Source organism: Bacillus rossius, assembly GCF_032445375.1.
Source record: "Bacillus rossius redtenbacheri isolate Brsri chromosome 4 unlocalized genomic scaffold, Brsri_v3 Brsri_v3_scf4_1, whole genome shotgun sequence".
NCBI lineage: Eukaryota > Metazoa > Arthropoda > Insecta > Phasmatodea > Bacillidae > Bacillus > Bacillus rossius.
Genome location: NW_026962010.1, coordinates 21862227 through 21883314, shown reverse-complemented (window position 1 = coordinate 21883314; position 21088 = coordinate 21862227). Strand labels below are relative to the sequence as shown.

General features: G+C 55.0%; 1 protein-coding gene across 1 annotated transcript in view; it reads right to left on the bottom strand.

Moving 5' to 3' along the window:
• Positions 1-21088, bottom strand: part of LOC134541546 (LIM/homeobox protein LMX-1.2) — a 353649-nt gene that overhangs the window by 89288 nt on the left and 243273 nt on the right. Inside the window, exon 9 of the mRNA XM_063385060.1 lies at positions 1794-2083. Within this exon, the coding sequence (XP_063241130.1) occupies positions 1794-2083 (290 nt within the window). The remainder of the gene's footprint in view (positions 1-1793; positions 2084-21088) is intronic.

Here is a 21088-nt window from a genome sequence, read left to right as displayed (position 1 = left end):
CGGATATGCTCGGTCCGGGGCTCGGCTCGGAGGGAACTGCCATCCGACGGCGAGCCGAGCATGCTCGGTCTGACTGAGGCCGGACCAGCCCATACACTCGGCGAGCATATCCACTAGTGTATGGGGCGCTTTAGAGAGCCACGACATGTATTTTCTCTGTATCTACATGGAAATTTAAAAGGATAAAAAAAATATAAAATAAAAATATTTTGTTCAAAAATTAAAGAATAAGTCTTAAAAATCACGTTCGTAAAAATATATGGCAGTCATTAGTAGAACTCTAATGTTAAAACAAGAAAAATTAAATGATTTAAATTAATTAATTATAAAAATTAAAAATTACCTTGGCTTTGTAAAATGTATTACTAAGTTGTATCGATGAACTGGCATCGCTTTCGAAAGCATAGCAATGTCTGGATAGCAACTTCTTATTTTCAATTTTAGGCATGATTGTAAGTTGTCATCGTTTAGTCTACACCTTAATTATTATTTTTATTTAATACATTTTAGAGATTGTTTGTTCACGTAGAGCCGTCAGTAAGGACGGGGCGGTGAAGTTAGACCAGTGTGAATGGTAGGTATTAATGTCCTGTCGACCATTACAGTGCTAATTAAATTTTTTGTTATTATATATAGTAACAAGTTTTGGGGAGTTCCGTAATAAATATAATCATTTTACACTAATACTTCCCTTCGATAAAAAAATTTTTTTTTTTTCACTTTAAACTTTATAATTATTTTTTGAACTTATTTGGAATAAGTTACTTGAAGAGGTTTTATCAAATATATTTTATGGCAAGAAAAAGCCTACCTTCAAAAATTTCACCAATAAATATGTTTTAACATATTAATCTATAAGTTATCTAATCACGTAATTACCTTGCATTTCATGTCTTTCTTTAGACCTACTACAAAGAAGACAACAAAAGTGTCTAGCCAAGATAAAACCATTTTGTTCTAGTAACTAGCATGCAGCGTCCGTACTTTGTGGTGTAGTTTCCTAACTAAACATTTCGATGTCGTGGGTTGTCACTGACTTACAAACATATTTTCATGCCACTCTTAACTGGTAACACTTTGGTAGGTTAAAACACTTTGAAATGCTGGTATTAAAATCACGTCAATTTTGTGCAAACAATTAACCTATTGACTTATTAAATATATTCTATACGGGGGAACAGCAACTAGCCCTATTTTCGCAATCGACTAATTTTATCTACGCTGAGCAACATTCATAATTTCCCTCTGCCTATTATGTCTCAACAAGATGGTAACCTTCTGTACTCACCAGCATGGCATCGTTTACTTTTTAAAGCTGCAGTTAGTAAATACAACAAATTGCAATTGTACCGACTAGAAAAAACTGTTGTTAAATCAACAGCAGCATGTTTCATCTAATGTGCCTACTATTAAGAAAGTGCAGTTACAACCATCATCTTCTTCTTATATATCTCGGAACGTCTTAAAGATTGCTGTATGTGTAGTTATTAAAACTATTGGAATACTAAAAGGTCAGTGTCTCTACAAATTATCACCTTCGTCTAAATCTGCTATTGCATTAGGAGTTCTTGCAAAATTAACCTAACACACGTACTAGTGCTGGTAGAATTTAAACTATCTGCTTGGTCTGCTGCTTTATATAAACGATTTGGCAGCAATTTCTCATTACTAATTATAGTGATTCCTTGCAGATGCCCTACATTTAACTGAGCAACTACGGCATCAGCACTCTAACGTGTGAGCTGCTTGCTGGGAACTAGGAACTAGGAACTAGGAACTGAAGCAAGCCTCACCTTCTCCTGCTGCATCTGCTGCTTCATGAGGATGGCCTTCTTCTTGTCCTTGCAGCGCTTGTTCTGGAACCACACCCTGATGACGCGCGGGCTGAGCCCCGTCATCTCCACCAGCTGCTCCTTCATGAGCGCGTCGGGGCGGGGGTTGGCGTTGTAGCAGGTCCGCAGGGTGTGCAGCTGCTTCTCGTTCAGCACGGTGCGCACCCTCGTCGGCTTGCCCTCCGAGGACTTGTTGGAGCCGCCGCCCCGGCCGCTCTCGCGGCCCTTGTTCGAGCCGGACTCCGACGAGTCTGCGCACACACAGTCTCCGCTGCACCCCGCGGCACTGCACCCTGCAGCGCGGACCACGTCATAGCGCACACACAGTCTCCGCTGCACCCCGCACCCCTGCTGGCAGCACGGACCACGTCACTGCGCACACACAGTCTCCGTAGCACCCTGCGGCACTGCACCCTGCAGCGCGGACCACGTCACTGCGCACACACAGTCTCCGTAGCACCCTGCAACACTGCTGGCAGCACGGACCACGTCACTGCGCACACACAGTCTCCGTAGCACCCTGCGGCACTGCACCCTGCAGCGCGGACCACGTCACTGCGCACACACAGTCTCCGTAGCACCCTGCAACACTGCTGGCAGCACGGACCACGTCACTGCGCACACACAGTCTCCGTAGCACCCTGCAACACTGCTGGCAGCACGGACCACGTCACTGCGCACACACAGTCTCCGTAGCACCCTGCAACACTGCTGGCAGCACGGACCACGTCACTGCGAACACACAGTCTCCGTAGCACCCTGCGGCACTGCACCCTGCAGCGCGGACCACGTCACTGCGCACACACAGACTCCGTAGCACCCTGCAACACTGCTGGCAGCACGGACCACGTCACTGCGCACACACAGTCTCCGTAGCACCCTGCAACACTGCTGGCAGCACGGACCACGTCACTGCGAACACACAGTCTCCGTAGCACCCTGCGGCACTGCACCCTGCAGCGCGGACCACGTCACTGCGCACACACAGTCTCCGTAGCACCCTGCAACACTGCTGGCAGCACGGACCACGTCACTGCGCACACACAGTCTCCGTAGCACCCTGCAACACTGCTGGCAGCACGGACCACGTCACTGCGCACACACAGTCTCCGTAGCACCCTGCGGCACTGCACCCTGCAGCGCGGACCACGTCACTGCGCACACACAGTCTCCGTAGCACCCTGCAACACTGCTGGCAGCACGGACCACGTCACTGCGCACACACAGTCTCCGTAGCACCCTGCGGCACTGCACCCTGCAGCGCGGACCACGTCACTGCGCACACACAGTCTCCGTAGCACCCTGCAACACTGCTGGCAGCACGGACCACGTCACTGCGCACACACAGTCTCCGTAGCACCCTGCGGCACTGCACCCTGCAGCGCGGACCACGTCACTGCGCACACACAGTCTCCGTAGCACCCTGCGGCACTGCACCCTGCAGCGCGGACCACGTCACTGCGCACACACAGTCTCCGTAGCACCCTGCAACACTGCTGGCAGCACGGACCACGTCACTGCGCACACACAGTCTCCGTAGCACCCTGCGGCACTGCACCCTGCAGCGCGGACCACGTCACTGCGCACACACAGTCTCCGTAGCACCCTGCAACACTGCTGGCAGCACGGACCACGTCACTGCGCACACACAGTCTCCGTAGCACCCTGCAACACTGCTGGCAGCACGGACCACGTCACTGCGCACACACAGTCTCCGTAGCACCCTGCGGCACTGCACCCTGCAGCGCGGACCACGTCACTGCGCACACACAGTCTCCGTAGCACCCTGCAACACTGCTGGCAGCACGGACCACGTCACTGCGCACACACAGTCTCCGTAGCACCCTGCAACACTGCTGGCAGCACGGACCACGTCACTGCGCACACACAGTCTCCGTAGCACCCTGCAACACTGCTGGCAGCACGGACCACGTCACTGCGCACACACAGTCTCCGTAGCACCCTGCAACACTGCTGGCAGCACGGACCACGTCACTGCGCACACACAGTCTCCGTAGCACCCTGCAACACTGCTGGCAGCACGGACCACGTCACTGCGCACACACAGTCTCCGTAGCACCCTGCAACACTGCTGGCAGCACGGACCACGTCACTGCGCACACACAGTCTCCGTAGCACCCTGCAACACTGCTGGCAGCACGGACCACGTCACTGCGCACACACAGTCTCCGTAGCACCCTGCAACACTGCTGGCAGCACGGACCACGTCACTGCGCACACACAGTCTCCGTAGCACCCTGCGGCACTGCACCCTGCAGCGCGGACCACTTTATAGCGCACACAGTCACCGCTGCACCCTGCGGCACTGCACCCTGCAGCGCGGACCACGTCACTGCGCACACACAGTCTCCGTAGCACCCTGCAACACTGCTGGCAGCACGGACACGTCACTGCGCACACACAGTCTCCGTAGCACCCTGCAACACTGCTGGCAGCACGGACCACGTCACTGCGCACACACAGTCTCCGTAGCACCCTGCAACACTGCTGGCAGCACGGACCACGTCACTGCGAACACACAGTCTCCGTAGCACCCTGCGGCACTGCACCCTGCAGCGCGGACCACGTCACTGCGCACACACAGTCTCCGTAGCACCCTGCAACACTGCTGGCAGCACGGACCACGTCACTGCGCACACACAGTCTCCGTAGCACCCTGCGGCACTGCACCCTGCAGCGCGGACCACGTCACTGCGCACACACAGTCTCCGTAGCACCCTGCAACACTGCTGGCAGCACGGACCACGTCACTGCGCACACACAGTCTCCGTAGCACCCTGCAACACTGCTGGCAGCACGGACCACGTCACTGCGAACACACAGTCTCCGTAGCACCCTGCGGCACTGCACCCTGCAGCGCGGACCACGTCACTGCGCACACACAGTCTCCGTAGCACCCTGCAACACTGCTGGCAGCACGGACAACGTCACTGCGCACACACAGTCTCCGTAGCACCCTGCGGCACTGCACCCTGCAGCGCGGACCACGTCACTGCGCACACACAGTCTCCGTAGCACCCTGCAACACTGCTGGCAGCACGGACCACGTCACTGCGCACACACAGTCTCCGTAGCACCCTGCGGCACTGCACCCTGCAGCGCGGACCACTTTATAGCGCACACAGTCACCGCTGCACCCTGCGGCACTGCACCCTGCAGCGCGGACCACGTCACTGCGCACACACAGTCTCCGTAGCACCCTGCAACACTGCTGGCAGCACGGACCACGTCACTGCGCACACACAGTCTCCGTAGCACCCTGCAACACTGCTGGCAGCACGGACCACGTCACTGAGCACACACAGTCTCCGTAGCACCCTGCGGCACTGCACCCTGCAGCGCGGACCACTTTATAGCGCACACAGTCACCGCTGCACCCTGCGGCACTGCACCCTGCAGCGCGGACCACGTCACTGCGCACACACAGTCTCCGTAGCACCCTGCAACACTGCTGGCAGCACGGACCACGTCACTGCGTACACACAGTCTCCGTAGCACCCTGCAACACTGCTGGCAGCACGGACCACGTCACTGCGCACACACAGTCTCCGTAGCACCCTGCAACACTGCTGGCAGCACGGACCACGTCACTGCGCACACACAGTCTCCGTAGCACCCTGCAACACTGCTGGCAGCACGGACCACGTCACTGCGCACACACAGTCTCCGCTGCACCCCGCACCCCTGCTGGCAGCACGGACCACGTCACTGCGCACACACAGTCTCCGTAGCACCCTGTAACACTGCTGGCAGCACGGACCACGTCACTGCGCACACACAGTCTCCGTAGCACCCTGCAACACTGCTGGCAGCACGGACCACGTCACTGCGCACACACAGTCTCCGTAGCACCCTGCAACACTGCTGGCAGCACGGACCACGTCACTGCGCACACACAGTCTCCGTAGCACCCTGCAACACTGCTGGCAGCACGGACCACGTCACTGCGCACACACAGTCTCCGTAGCACCCTGCAACACTGCTGGCAGCACGGACCACGTCACTGCGCACACACAGTCTCCGTAGCACCCTGCAACTCTGCTGGCAGCACGGACCACGTCACTGCGCACACACAGTCTCCGTAGCACCCTGCAACACTGCTGGCAGCACGGACCACGTCACTGCGCACACACAGTCTCCGTAGCACCCTGCAACACTGCTGGCAGCACGGACCACGTCACTGCGCACACACAGTCTCCGCTGCACCCCGCACCCCTGCTGGCAGCACGGACCACGTCACTGCGCACACACAGTCTCCGTAGCACCCTGCAACACTGCTGGCAGCACGGACCACGTCACTGCGCACACACAGTCTCCGTAGCACCCTGCAACACTGCTGGCAGCACGGACCACGTCACTGCGCACACACAGTCTCCGTAGCACCCTGCAACACTGCTGGCAGCACGGACCACGTCACTGCGAACACACAGTCTCCGTAGCACCCTGCAACACTGCTGGCAGCACGGATCACGTCACTGCGCACACACAGTCTCCGTAGCACCCTGCAACACTGCTGGCAGCACGGACCACGTCACTGCGCACACACAGTCTCCGTAGCACCCTGCAACTCTGCTGGCAGCACGGACCACGTCACTGCGCACACACAGTCTCCGTAGCACCCTGCAACACTGCTGGCAGCACGGACCACGTCACTGCGCACACACAGTCTCCGTAGCACCCTGCAACACTGCTGGCAGCACGGACCACGTCACTGCGCACACACAGTCTCCGCTGCACCCCGCACCCCTGCTGGCAGCACGGACCACGTCACTGCGCACACACAGTCTCCGTAGCACCCTGCAACACTGCTGGCAGCACGGACCACGTCACTGCGCACACACAGTCTCCGTAGCACCCTGCAACACTGCTGGCAGCACGGACCACGTCACTGCGCACACACAGTCTCCGTAGCACCCTGCAACACTGCTGGCAGCACGGACCACGTCACTGCGCACACACAGTCTCCGTAGCACCCTGCGGCACTGCACCCTGCAGCGCGGACCACTTTATAGCGCACACAGTCACCGCTGCACCCTGCGGCACTGCACCCTGCAGCGCGGACCACGTCACTGCGCACACACAGTCTCCGTAGCACCCTGCAACACTGCTGGCAGCACGGACCACGTCACTGCGCACACACAGTCTCCGTAGCACCCTGCAACACTGCTGGCAGCACGGACCACGTCACTGCGCACACACAGTCTCCGTAGCACCCTGCAACACTGCTGGCAGCACGGACCACGTCACTGCGCACACACAGTCTCCGTAGCACCCTGCAACACTGCTGGCAGCACGGACCACGTCACTGCGCACACACAGTCTCCGTAGCACCCTGCAACACTGCTGGCAGCACGGACCACGTCACTGCGCACACACAGTCTCCGCTGCACCCCGCACCACTGCACCCTTCGGCAAGGACCGCGTCATAGCGCACACACAGTCTCCGCTGCACCCCGCACCACTGCACCCTGCGGCAAGGACCGCGTCACTGCGCACACACCATCTCCGCTGCACCCCGCACCACTGCACCCTGCAGCACGGACCACAGCTCTGCCTTATCAGCTGTGCAGCTTCATGTTCATAGACTGGTTTTGATATCTTATTACTGATATATTTTATTATATATATATATATGCATCGCATTATAGGTTTTATTGTAAACTGTACTGCCAAATAGGTGCTACATTTTTAATTGATAGGCACTTAATCATTATTATAAATCTAGCTTCTCTAATTATGCTGTGCTTAATCAGTACAAGTTCATTCCTGTGATTTTACAGCTGGGTAAGATTAAATGCAACTGTTATATTTCCTTTTTATTTTTATATTCTCATTCAAATTTGGAACAAAATAGTAAGAAAATTACAAAATGGCGAATAAGGTTGAGCCTTAAACTAGCCAGTACTTACATGTATAGATAAGGCTAAATACACATTTATGTTTAAATGGATCTATAACTTTGCCAAAGCATATTTTTAAATATTTTTAAAGCAAGGTAGAGGACAAGGTAAGCATCGGAAACGACGTAATACTTATTACATCTGTTGCAATGCAAATGTATGCTTGGACCTAGACTGTCAATTATTTTTTTCAGATATTAGCGCTTTTAATGTTTACCATTCACCATCCCGTCGGACACAGGTGCGAAGTTGCGTTCAATGTAAACGCAAATGTCGAACTTATGGTTGTCCTCTTGAGTACAAGGTCAGGCGGCATCTACTAGCTCTTCAGACGACGGGACCATCAAAGTCGCAGAGGATCCGAACCCTGTGTGTTCAGTTTAGGTGCTCATCAATTTAAATAGTTCCGGGGATTAAGAACGAACGCACAACCCTCACCAAAACCACTGAAGACCCTACAGCCACAATAATCCACTGGAAATATATGTAAATATAAGTATGTACACATTCACAGCGCGTCGACAGTGTAACATTATGATAAGGTACGAAAGCACTGGAATGCTGACAGATGGTCTCCAGGTTTCGTAGCAGCCTTGGTTATCGGCGCAGATTATTTTACATTTTATGCTATTTTCTAGCTGTCAAAGGTTCATAATAATAAACTTTCGCGTGCCTTTTTCCCGCTTTTATATATTCAGCATATTCAGTACTTAGGCTGTATTGAAGTTTTACAAATAAATGTTTACCAGATGTGAAATATCTTGAAATCAGGTACCGAATGAGTTGGTAGAATGGTTAACAATCAGGTTCATTTTAAATATTACCCAGAGTCGAATCACGGTCAAGCTCTGCCAATTTATTACTGTCCATCCAAAAATTTCCCCAAGTCACGTCAAAAAAAATTCTCATCGTCAAGTCTTTCGTTAAATTTCCATTAATGCTGAGTTAATAATTCATTTCATTCGGGTAGATTCCTGTTACTTTGTTTCGATAGATCTCTTACATTTTTATTGGGGAATACACATTTTTAAACAAGTATTTACTTAATGTTATTTTCTAGCTGTTAGAGGTCGTGTAATGGTCCATAATAATTATTATAATAATATTTTGCATGACACTTTACCGCTATTATATAGGAAATATTCAGTACATCTGTTGGCAAAATTTGGATCGTAACACAAACTGCAAGAGAACCATCGTAATAAATTTACTTACAATGACGCGAATCACAAATAGTTTCCGCATCCGCCGCTAGAATTCGCTGCCGGAGCAGCTACGTCGACTTAAAAAATCTTTCGTTTTCCAGAGTGAAAGGTTAAACTATATAATGAAACGGCTCCGATAAAATTAAAAAGAATTTTTAAAACAAAAAAAAAATCCCGGCTTCTGATTTGATTTTAAAAACAGGAATTTTCATCAAAGCACTGCCCATCTTGTTAAAACTCATCAAATTTGCATCAAAGTACTGCCCATATTGTTAAAACTCATCAAATTTGCATCAAAGTACTGCCCATCTTGTTAAAACTCATCAAATTTTCATCAATGTACTGCCCATATTGTTAAAACTCATCAAATTTGCATCAATGTACTGCCCATCTTGTTAAAATTCATCCAACAGTTAATACTATAAAGTTTTTCTTTGTTTTTGTGAACTTTGGTTCGCACCAATCGCCACAGATGTCAGCACCGCGGTTTGTTACATATTTCCGTTCCTTAACGTCCGTCGCATTCACGAAATGATTGCAACCAAACGCCGTGTTAACACGTGGGAAGCAGGAAAGAGCAGCAGCTGAAATGAGACATTAAACGCGCGGTAGGTAGCAGTCCCGCTAAGCGAGCCACCGGGAGGCCAGGGCGCGCTGCGGTCTCGTGGGGGGAGCGCCCCTCGCGCTGGGGGCGTCGCGGTCAGCTGACGCCGCTGAATGGGCGCCGATGGAGCTGTCACACGGCCCGTCACGGTCCACGGGCGCCCTTAGGGCCCCTTGTCGTCCCCCCCCCCCGGGGCGGGTACTGAAGCTGCTGGCTATTGTCACCCTCCCTGGCCCCGCCACGCCGTCCAACACCTTCCCATGCATTGTGTCCCAGGGTTATGACGTCACCGTACAACGTCACTGCGTGACCATGTTCCGTTTGACAGAGTTTTGGATGGCTTGAGGTCCCGTAAAATACTATGCATTTAGGGCCGGTCTCAAAAAATACGATTGATGTTGGATCCAATCAGCCAATGATAATCGTGCTTGGCGAAAACGGAAATGTCGTCCGTTTCCGTCTGAACGGGTGTTTAAAATGGTGCAGAACGCATCGGTAATTAAAGAGGTTAAAAAATATTAAATAATTAAAATATATTTAATAAGAACGTCGCACGTGTGTTATTAAAAAAAATTACCGATCATTTATTTTATTACGTAACCAATAAGTATTATTGTGAGTTAAATTTATAGATGATTTAAAAGTTTAAAAATATACAAAATGCATAACAAGTTTAAAAATTTCATCCATACTGCAATACATTGTTTAAATTTTGAATGAAAAAAATATTATATTATATATTTATATATCAGAATAAAATCGTTTAACAGTGTGTCATGATTTAAAACATATTTTAAGTTCGGTATTAAAATAATGAAGTCCATAAAATAATGTCCCAGTTTCAATTATATAATATAACAGTTTAATTTTAACTATTTACAACAAATAGTACATCAAATTGAAGGTAAACTAACATTCTTTTTCTTACAAATGTTCAATACGTACACCTTTAGTTACACGGTACACATCCAACCTAAAGTCCAATTCTTCCAAACACTTTGGTTAACATGCTACGTATGTAACGTAAGATATAAAGTTTTTTTATGTAAGAGACTTAGGTGTGCGCCGAATACTGCCCCCTGGAGGCAGGCTAGCTGTCTTGTTCGCCGCCTGGTGGCGGGCCACACGCCTAATTGAATCATCGCCGTGCGGGCCTGACACCACTTTCAGGAGTTGGCTGCCTGCGCCGGCCATGACGTCATCGCCGTGTGACCAAGTGGAGACTACTGGGACACCAGCAGGGCAACAAGCAGCAGCAGAAACAGGGGAGAAGACAGTCTGCCTTCACACCGCACCGACTGACACCACGCGACGTAACGCAACGTCACTCCACTCGACGGAGAGGCGTCGAACACTCAGCTGAACTCACACTGTCGTCTGGTAAAACGCCTATTTTTATTTAAGAAGGACTTAGCCCTTCTCCGCCGAGGTCGAGTGCAGAACCTGAAAAGAGTGAAGAGGTGACGCGTAGCGCGAATGCGGAGTTGTGCGAGTTACGTCTGCAATGGACACGTGCAGTACTACATCTAGTTTTGGAACAAGTAGTAATCCAAGAAAACCGAAACTGATATTATAAGCTAATTTCGGGCATTGAAGTTTGATGCTACAGGATTCTGTTGGAAACGAGTGACGTTTCAATGAAGTGAAATTAATATTTTAAACTAAAAAGGCAGTTGTGTAAATAAGGTCAGCAGGCATAAGGTACAGGCAGCTGAAATATTAAAGTATTTTAATAGGACGAGTTACGAGCGAACAGAGTGTCTGTCCAAGGAGTCGTGTTCGCTGGTTTGTGGAACACGAGCAGCTTGACCGGGGTAATGGTTGGAGACTGCGCAGCTCGTGGAGCGAGTCGGCAGCGAGGCGCAGCAGAGAGTCTGGGGGCAGAGCCCCGGCGTGTAGCCAGCGAGGACAGCCCGGAGCGAGTACAGACAGCTAGTCCTACTCGCCGTCCCCTAGCTCGTGGAGCGAGTCGGCAGCAAGGTGCAGCAGAGAGTCTGGGGGCAGAGCCCGGGCGTGCAGCCAGCGAAGACAGCCCGGAGCGAGTACAGACAGCTAGTCCTACTCGCCGTCCCCTAGCTCGTGGAGCGAGTCGGCAGCAAGGTGCAGCAGAGAGCCTGGGGGCAGAGCCCGGGCGTGCAGCCAGCGAGGACAGCCCGGAGCGAGTACAGACAGCTAGTTCTACTCGCCGTCCCCTAGCTCGTAGAGCGAGTCGGCAGCAAGGTGCAGCAGAGAGTCTGGGGGCAGAGCCCGGGCGTGCAGCCAGCGAGGACAGCCCGGAGCGAGTACAGACAGCTAGTTCTACTCGCCGTCCCCTAGCTCGTGGAGCGAGTCGGCAGCAAGGTGCAGCAGAGAGTCTGGGGGCAGAGCCCGGGCGTGCAGCCAGCGAGGACAGCCCGGAGCGAGTACAGACAGCTAGTCCTACTCGCCGTCCCCTAGCTCGTGGAGCGAGTCGGCAGCAAGGTGCAGCAGAGAGCCTGGGGGCAGAGCCCGGGCGTGCAGCCAGCGAGGACAGCCCGGAGCGAGTACAGACAGCTAGTTCTACTCGCCGTCCTAAAGCTCGTGGAGCGAGTCGGCAGCGAGGCGCAGCAGAGAGTCTAGGGGCAGAGCCCGGGCGTGCAGCCAGCGAGGACAGCCCGAAGCGAGTACAGACAGCTAGTTCTACTCGCCGTCCTCTGACTCGTGGAGCGAGTCGGCAGCGAGGCGCAGCAGAGAGTCTGGGGGCAGAGCCCGGGCGTGCAGCCAGCGAGGACAGCCCGGAGCGAGTACAGACAGTTAGTTCTACTCGCCGTCCTAAAGCTCGTGGAGCGAGTCGGCAGCAAGGTGCAGCAGAGAGTCTGGGGGCAGAGCCCGGGCGTGCAGCCAGCGAGGACAGCCCGGAGCGAGTACAGACAGCTAGTCCTACTCGCCGTCCCCTAGCTCGTGGAGCGAGTCGGCAGCAAGGTGCAGCAGAGAGCCTGGGGGCAGAGCCCCGGCGTGTAGCCAGCGAGGACAGCCCGGAGCGAGTACAGACAGCTAGTCCTACTCGCCGTCCCCTAGCTCGTGGAGCGAGTCGGCAGCAAGGTGCAGCAGAGAGTCTGGGGGCAGAGCCCGGGCGTGCAGCCAGCGAGGACAGCCCGGAGCGAGTACAGACAGATAGTCCTACTCGCCGTCCCCTAGCTCGTGGAGCGAGTCGGCAGCAAGGTGCAGCAGAGAGCCTGGGGGCAGAGCCCGGGCGTGCAGCCAGCGAGGACAGCCCGGAGCGAGTACAGACAGCTAGTTCTACTCGCCGTCCCCTAGCTCGTGGAGCGAGTCGGCAGCAAGGTGCAGCAGAGAGTCTGGGGGCAGAGCCCGGGCGTGCAGCCAGCGAGGACGGCCCGGAGCGAGTACAGACAGCTAGTTCTACTCGCCGTCCCCTAGCTCGTGGAGCGAGTCGGCAGCAAGGTGCAGCAGAGAGTCTGGGGGCAGAGCCCGGGCGTGCAGCCAGCGAGGACAGCCCGGAGCGAGTACAGACAGCTAGTCCTACTCGCCGTCCCCTAGCTCGTGGAGCGAGTCGGCAGCAAGGTGCAGCAGAGAGCCTGGGGGCAGAGCCCGGGCGTGCAGCCAGCGAGGACAGCCCGGAGCGAGTACAGACAGCTAGTTCTACTCGCCGTCCTAAAGCTCGTGGAGCGAGTCGGCAGCGAGGCGCAGCAGAGAGTCTAGGGGCAGAGCCCGGGCGTGCCGCCAGCGAGGACAGCCCGAAGCGAGTACAGACAGCTAGTTCTACTCGCCGTCCTCTGACTCGTGGAGCGAGTCGGCAGCGAGGCGCAGCAGAGAGTCTGGGGGCAGAGCCCGGGCGTGCAGCCAGCGAGGACAGCCCGGAGCGAGTACAGACAGCTAGTTCTACTCGCCGTCCTAAAGCTCGTGGAGCGAGTCGGCAGCGAGGCGCAGCAGAGAGTCTAGGGGCAGAGCCCGGGCGTGCAGCCAGCGAGGACAGCCCGAAGCGAGTACAGACAGCTAGTTCTACTCGCCGTCCTCTGACTCGTGGAGCGAGTCGGCAGCGAGGCGCAGCAGAGAGTCTGGGGGCAGAGCCCGGGCGTGCAGCCAGCGAGGACAGCCCGGAGCGAGTACAGACAGCTAGTTCTACTCGCCGTCCTAAAGCTCGTGGAGCGAGTCGGCAGCGAGGCGCAGCAGAGAGTCTAGGGGCAGAGCCCGGGCGTGCAGCCAGCGAGGACAGCCCGGAGCGAGTACAGACAGCTAGTCCTACTCGCCGTCCCCTAGCTCGTGGAGCGAGTCGGCAGCAAGGTGCAGCAGAGAGTCTGGGGGCAGAGCCCGGGCGTGCAGCCAGCGAGGACAGCCCGGAGCGAGTACAGACAGCTAGTCCTACTCGCCGTCCCCTAGCTCGTGGAGCGAGTCGGCAGCAAGGTGCAGCAGAGAGCCTGGGGGCAGAGCCCGGGCGTGCAGCCAGCGAGGACAGCCCGGAGCGAGTACAGACAGCTAGTTCTACTCGCCGTCCTAAAGCTCGTGGAGCGAGTCGGCAGCGAGGCGCAGCAGAGAGTCTAGGGGCAGAGCCCGGGCGTGCAGCCAGCGAGGACAGCCCGAAGCGAGTACAGACAGCTAGTTCTACTCGCCGTCCTCTGACTCGTGGAGCGAGTCGGCAGCGAGGCGCAGCAGAGAGTCTGGGGGCAGAGCCCGGGCGTGCAGCCAGCGAGGACAGCCCGGAGCGAGTACAGACAGTTAGTTCTACTCGCCGTCCTAAAGCTCGTGGAGCGAGTCGGCAGCAAGGTGCAGCAGAGAGTCTGGGGGCAGAGCCCGGGCGTGCAGCCAGCGAAGACAGCCCGGAGCGAGTACAGACAGCTAGTTCTACTCGCCGTCCCCTAGCTCGTTGAGCGAGTCGGCAGCGAGGCGCAGCAGAGAGTCTGGGGGCAGAGCCCGGGCGTGCAGCCAGCGAGGACAGCCCGGAGCGAGTACAGACAGCTAGTTCTACTCGCCGTCCCCTAGCTCGTTGAGCGAGTCGGCAGCGAGGCGCAGCAGAGAGACTGGGGGCAGAGCCCGGGCGTGCAGCCAGCGAGGACAGCCCGGAGCGAGTACAGACAGCTAGTTCTACTCGCCGTCCTCTAGCTCGTGGAGCGAGTCGGCAGTGAGGCGCAGCAAAGAGTCTGGGGGTAGAGCCCGGGGTGCAGCCAGCGAGGACAGCCCGGAGCGAGTACAGACAGCTAGTTCTACTCGCCGTCCTCTAGCTCGTGGAGCGAGTCGGCAGCGAGGCGCAGCAGAGAGTCTGGGGGCAGAGCCCGGGCGTGCAGCCAGCAAGGACAGCCCGGAGCGAGTACAGACAGCTAGTTCTACTCGCCGTCCTCTAGCTCGTGGAGCGAGTCGGCAGCGAGGCGCAGCAGAGAGTCTGGGGGCAGAGCCCGGGCGTGCAGCCAGCGAGGACAGCCCGGAGCGAGTACAGACAGCTAGTTCTACTCGCCGTCCTAAAGCTCGTGGAGCGAGTCGGCAGCAAGGTGCAGCAGAGAGTCTGGGGGCAGAGCCCGGGCGTGCAACCAGCGAGGCAAGCCCGGAGCGAGTACAGACAGCTAGTTCTACTCGCCGTCCCCAGGCTCGTTGAGCGAGTCGGCAGCGAGGCGCAGCAGAGAGTCTGGGGGCAGAGCCCGGGCGTGCATCCAGCGAGGACAGCCCGGAGCGAGTACAGACAGCTAGTTCTACTCACCGTCCTCTAGCTCGTGGAGCGAGTCGGCATAGAGGCGCAGCAGAGAGTCTGGGGGCAGAGCCCGGGCGTGCAGCCAGCGAGTACAGCCCGGAGCGAGTACAGACAGCTCTTTCTACTCGCAGTTCCCTAGCTCGTGTAGCGAGTCGGCAGCAAGACGCAGCAGAGAGTCTGGGGGCAGAGCCCGGGCGTGCAGCCAGCGAGTACAGCCCGGAGCGAGTACAGACAGCTAGTACTACTCACCGTCCTCTAACTCGTGGAGCGAGTCGGCAGCGAGGCGCAGCAGAGAGTCTGGGGGCAGAGCCCGGGCGTGCAGCCAGCGAGGACAGCCCGGAACGAGTACAGTCAGCTAGTTCTACTCGCCGTCCCCTAGCTCGTGGAGCGAGTCGGCAGCAAGGCGCAGCATAGAGTCTGGGGGCAGTGCAGCCAGCGAGGACAGCCCGGAGCGAGTACAGACAGCTAGTTCTACTTGCCGTCCCCAAGCTCGTGGAGCGAATCGGCAGCAAGGCGCAGCAGAGAGTCTGGGGGCAGAGCCCGGGCGTGCAGCCAGCGAGGACAGCCCGGAGCGAGTACAGACAGCTAGTTCTACTCGCCGTCCCCTAGCTCGTGGAGCGAGTCGGCAGCAAGGCGCAGCAGAGAGTCTGGGGGCAGAGCTAGGGCGTGCAGCCAGCGAGGACAGCCCGGAGCGAGAAAAGACAGCTAGTTCTACTCGCCGTCCCCTAGCTCGTGGAGCGAGTCGGCAGCAGGCGCAGCAGAGAGTCTGGGGGCAGTGCAGCCAGCGAGGACAGCCCGGTGCGAGTACAGACAGCTAGTTCTACTCGCCGTCCCCTAGCTCGTGGAGCGAGTCGGCAGCAAGGCGCAGCATAGAGTCTGGGGGCAGTGCAGCCAGCGAGGACAGCCCGGAGCGAGTACAGCCAGCTAGTTCTACTTGCCGTCCCCTAGCTCGTGGAGCGAGTCGGCAGCAAGGTGCAGCAGAGAGCCTGGGGGCAGAGCCCGGGCGTGCAGCCAGCGAGGACAGCCCGGAGCGAGTACAGACAGCTAGTTCTACTCGCCGTCCCCTAGCTCGTGGAGCGAATCGGCAGCAAGGCGCAGCAGAGAGTCTGGGGGCGGAGCCCGGGCGTGCAGCCAGCGAGGACAGCCCGGAGCGAGTACAGACAGCTAGTTCTACTCGCCGTCCCCTAGCTCGTGGAGCGAGTCGGCAGCAATGCGCAGCAGAGAGTCTGGGGGCAGAGCTAGGGCGTGCAGCCAGCGAGGACTGCCCGGAGCGAGTACAGACAGCTAGTTCTACTCGCCGTCCTCTAGCTCGTGGAGCGAGTCGGCAGCAAGGTGCAGCAGAGAGTCTGGGGGCAGAGCCCGGGCGTGCAGCCAGCGAGGACAGCCCGGAGCGAGTACAGACAGCTAGTTCTACTCGCCGTCCCCTAGCTCGTGGAGCGAATCGGCAGCAAGGCACAGCAGAGAGTCTGGGGGCAGAGCCCGGGCGTGCAGCCAGTGAGGACAGCCCGGAGCGAGTACAGACAGCTAGTTCTACTCGCCGTCTTCTAGCTCGTGGAACGAGTCGGCAGCGAGTTGGCAGCGAGGCGCAGCAGAGAGTCCGGGGGCAGAGCCCGGGCGTGCAGCCAGCGAGTACAGCCCGGAGCGAGTACAGACAGCTAGTTCTACTCGCCGTCCTCTATCTCGTGGAGCGAGTCGGCAGAAAGGCGCAGCAGAGAGTCTGGGGGCAGAGCCCGGGCGTGCAGCCAGCGAGGACAGCCCGGAGCGAGTACAGTAAGCTAGTTCTACTCGCCGTCCCCTAGCTCGTGGAGCGAGTCGGCAGCAAGGCGCAGCAGAGAGTCTGGGGGCAGTGCAGCCAGCGAGGACGGCCCGGAGCGAGTACAGACAGCTAGTTCTACTCGCCGTCCCCTAGCTCGTGGAGCGAGTCGGAAGCAAGGCACAGCAGAGAGTCTGGGGGCAGAGCCCGGGCGTGCAGCCAGCGAGGACAGCCCGGAGCGAGTACAGACAGCTAGTTCTACTCGCCGTCCCCTAGCTCGTGGAGCGAGTCGGCAGCAAGGCGCAGCAGAGAGTCTGGGGGCAGAGCTAGGGCGTGCAGCCAGCGAGGACAGCCCGGAGCGAGTACAGACAGCCAGTTCTACTCGCCGTCCCCTAGCTCGTGGAGCGAGTCGGCAGCAAGGCGCTGCAGAGAGTCTGGGGGCAGTACAGCCAGCGAGGACAGCCCGGAGCGTGTACAGACAGCTAGTTATACTCGCCGTCCCCTAGCTCGTGGAGCGAGTCAGCAGCAAGGCGCAGCAGAGAGTCCGGGGGCAGAGCCCGGGCGTGCAGCCAGCGAGTACAGCCCGGAGCGAGTACAGACAGCTAGTTCTACTCGCCGTCCTCTATCTCGTGGAGCGAGTCGGCAGCAAGGCGCAGCAGAGAGTCTGGGGGCAGAGCCCGGGCGTGCAGCCAGCGAGGACAGCCCGGAGCGAGTACAGTAAGCTAGTTCTACTCGCCGTCCCCTAGCTCGTGGAGCGAGTCGGCAGCAAGGCGCAGCAGAGAGTCTGGGGGCAGTGCAGCCAGCGAGGACGGCCCGGAGCGAGTACAGACAGCTAGTTCTACTCGCCGTCCCCTAGCTCGTGGAGCGAGTCGGAAGCAAGGCACAGCAGAGAGTCTGGGGGCAGAGCCCGGGCGTACAGCCAGCGAGGACAGCCCGGAGCGAGTACAGACAGCTAGTTCTACTCGCCGTCCCCTAGCTCGTGGAGCGAGTCGGCAGCAAGGCGCAGCAGAGAGTCTGGGGGCAGAGCTAGGGCGTGCAGCCAGCGAGGACAGCCCGGAGCGAGTACAGACAGCTAGTTCTACTCGCCGTCCCCTAGCTCGTTGAGCGAGTCGGCAGCAAGGTGCAGCAGAGAGTCTGGGGGCAGAGCCCGGGCGTGCAGCCAGCGAGGACAGCCCGGAGCGAGTACAGACAGCTAGTTCTACTCGCCGTCCCTTAGCTCGTGGAGCGAATCGGCAGCAAGGCGCAGCAGAGAGTCTGGGGGCAGAGCCCGGGCGTGCAGCCAGCGAGGACAGCCCGGAGCGAGTACAGACAGCTAGTTCTACTCGCCGTCCCCTAGCTCGTGGAGCGAATCGGCAGCAATGCGCAGCAGAGAGTCTGGGGGCAGAGCTAGGGCGTGCAGCCAGCGAGGACAGCCCGGAGCGAGTACAGACAGCTAGTTATACTCGCCGTCCCCTAGCTCGTGGAGCGAGTCGGCAGCGAGGCGCAGCAGAGAGTCTGGGGGCAGAGCCCGGGCGTGCAGCCAGCGAGGACAGCCCGGAGCGAGTACAGACAGCTAGTTCTACTCGCCGTCCCCTAGCTCGTGGAGCGAGTCGGCAGCAAGGCGCAGCAGAGAGTCTGGGGGCAGAGCTAGGGCGTGCAGCCAGCGAGGACAGCCCGGAGCGAGTACAGACAGCTAGTTCTACTCGCCGTCCCCTAGCTCGTTGAGCGAGTCGGCAGCAAGGTGCAGCAGAGAGTCTGGGGGCAGAGCCCGGGCGTGCAGCCAGCGAGGACAGCCCGGAGCGAGTACAGACAGCTAGTTCTACTCGCCGTCCTCTAGCTCGTGGAGCGAGTCGGCAGCGAGGCGCAGCAGAGATTCTGGGGGCAGAGCCCGGGCGTGCAGCCAGCGAGGACAGCCCGGAGCGAGTGTCCACTCGCGGCGAGGAATTATCCGCGTGGCTCTACCACAGTCACGCCGGAACAGAAGACGCGTGACTCTCGCTTTATACGCCCTGTTGCGAACGAGTATCAGCTAGGACAGTTATAGCAAATTACATACAAACAGTTAATCATTTTCTCAGATCATGATATAATTTTTGAAATCGCAACTGTGGATACATTTTAACTATACAAAATTGACCGAGTTAGTGAGAAATAGTCTGGAAATTCTAATTTTATAATTTTTTTTATAATGAAATAGTTTTCTAAGAATTTTATAATATTGCGTTGTCACTAACTTGTGTGCTCTGTATGAATTTATGACAGACGAGACAGCTAGTAAGGTTAAGTCTTAAATGAAGTTCATGTGAACTGTAATGCTTTTTTTTAAATGTATTGTAATAGTAATTTTTAAAGCCAAGTTCTTTTTAAATAATTTGCATTTAATCTTATATTTGTAGGTGTGTAAATACGTATAATATTGTGTTCACAGAAAGTCAATCGTTCATGAATACGACTGTACTACGAGACCAAGTGTATGAACATAATAACATGTTCAATGTTGGTGATTGTTTGAAATTTAGTTTGAAAATAAAATTACATGTACGCAAAGCAATTCTCTCGCTCGTTATTAAAAATTACTGTCTAGTGTTGCACCTCCCGGGGTACAGCACTGGGAAAGAAACACGTTCGGAGTAGCCTAATGGAAGCAATAGCCTCTTCAATTATGTTTCTCATCTCTGGCAAAAAGTAGCGGCGGAACGTAAAAGCCCCAAAAGAAAAAACAAATTCTCATAACGTTATGTCAGGTGAACGTGCAGGCCAGTGAAAAAGAGCCTTGTCGTCTCGACCATTACGTACAATCCAACGATCAAGGACTTCGACGTTAAACCACTCCTGAACAAACGAAGCGCACTTTGAACTGAAATTACGGATTCAATCTTAGCAAATTGCAGAACAAAAATGCTTTTCGCTCTGGAGTGGCCATTATCCACGCGAGAAAACAACAAAACAGTACTCGCGCATGCGCTTCTGTAAAACTGTTTCAGTTTACTCTTAAATTATGACCTCGAACCAACACCCTACAACGCTTACAGTTTAAACTTTTAAAATTTATAACTGGGACTTTTTTTTATGGACAAGCTGTATATTTGAGGAAGTGACTTGGAAGCCATTTTTCGCCCAGTAGCCTACTACGCCACCAACTCTATTGTCAAATAAAGTTGGAGACAAACACCTGACAGAGCGTAGGACCTCGAAAACGAGCAGCTACGTTACAGTTGGACGCACGCCAACTCGTCCTGCGTTACAGCTGTCTCTCTCGCACTCGCAAGTCGCGCAGTGAACACGCCCCAACATACGGGGTTAGGTTCCCGGCCGAGGGTCGTAAGTGAAAACGTGACGGTCGTTGACACCCGCTCGTGTCTCTTCCTTCATTATTTATCCCACCAACCTTTTTATTCTTGTTTCGTCGCCGTGTTTAATGACCCAGATGGTTCATTACGCGCACACACTTTGCGGCATGCGGCGCCGTAAATAACGAAGATGTGGAGCTCACCTCAACATGAAGCTACGTGATTACGAACACAACTTTTTTTTTTCACTACACTCCGACAACTGATGACGTTGTGACGTTATGTACCGCAACCTTTGAGTATGAAAACACATTTCGGATAATATTTCTTAATTATATTCCACGTGTGTGTCAGTTGGTAGTATGGAAGCTAATTAAATGGTGGCGATGTTATTTTTTTTTAGTAATAGGTATGTATGAAATAGAATGAAAATGTTATGAGACGATTTTATTTAAAAATAGTTCAATATGTTGGAGAGCCAAATCTATCAAAATTGAATCTATGGTTTCATGTTTAATATGACAATGAACATGTTTGACAAACATTTACGGTGCAAAATGATGCAAAACATCTTTAATTTGAATTATTTATATTATTATTAAGCGAAAACTTCTATTGCTTGAAACAAGTAGGTATAATAGGTACTATGTGAATATATATATATATATATGTGTGTGTGTGTGTGTGTGTGTATTTACGTTATCGCTGAGAAAATATTGTAATTATTTTCGACGAAATACCTAATTCAAGAAATACATAAACTATCCAGTTGTACCTTGCATTGCGTCATTGGTTTATAGCGTAGCTCACAAGTGTTGCGGCTCAAAACGAAACACACACCTCAAGTA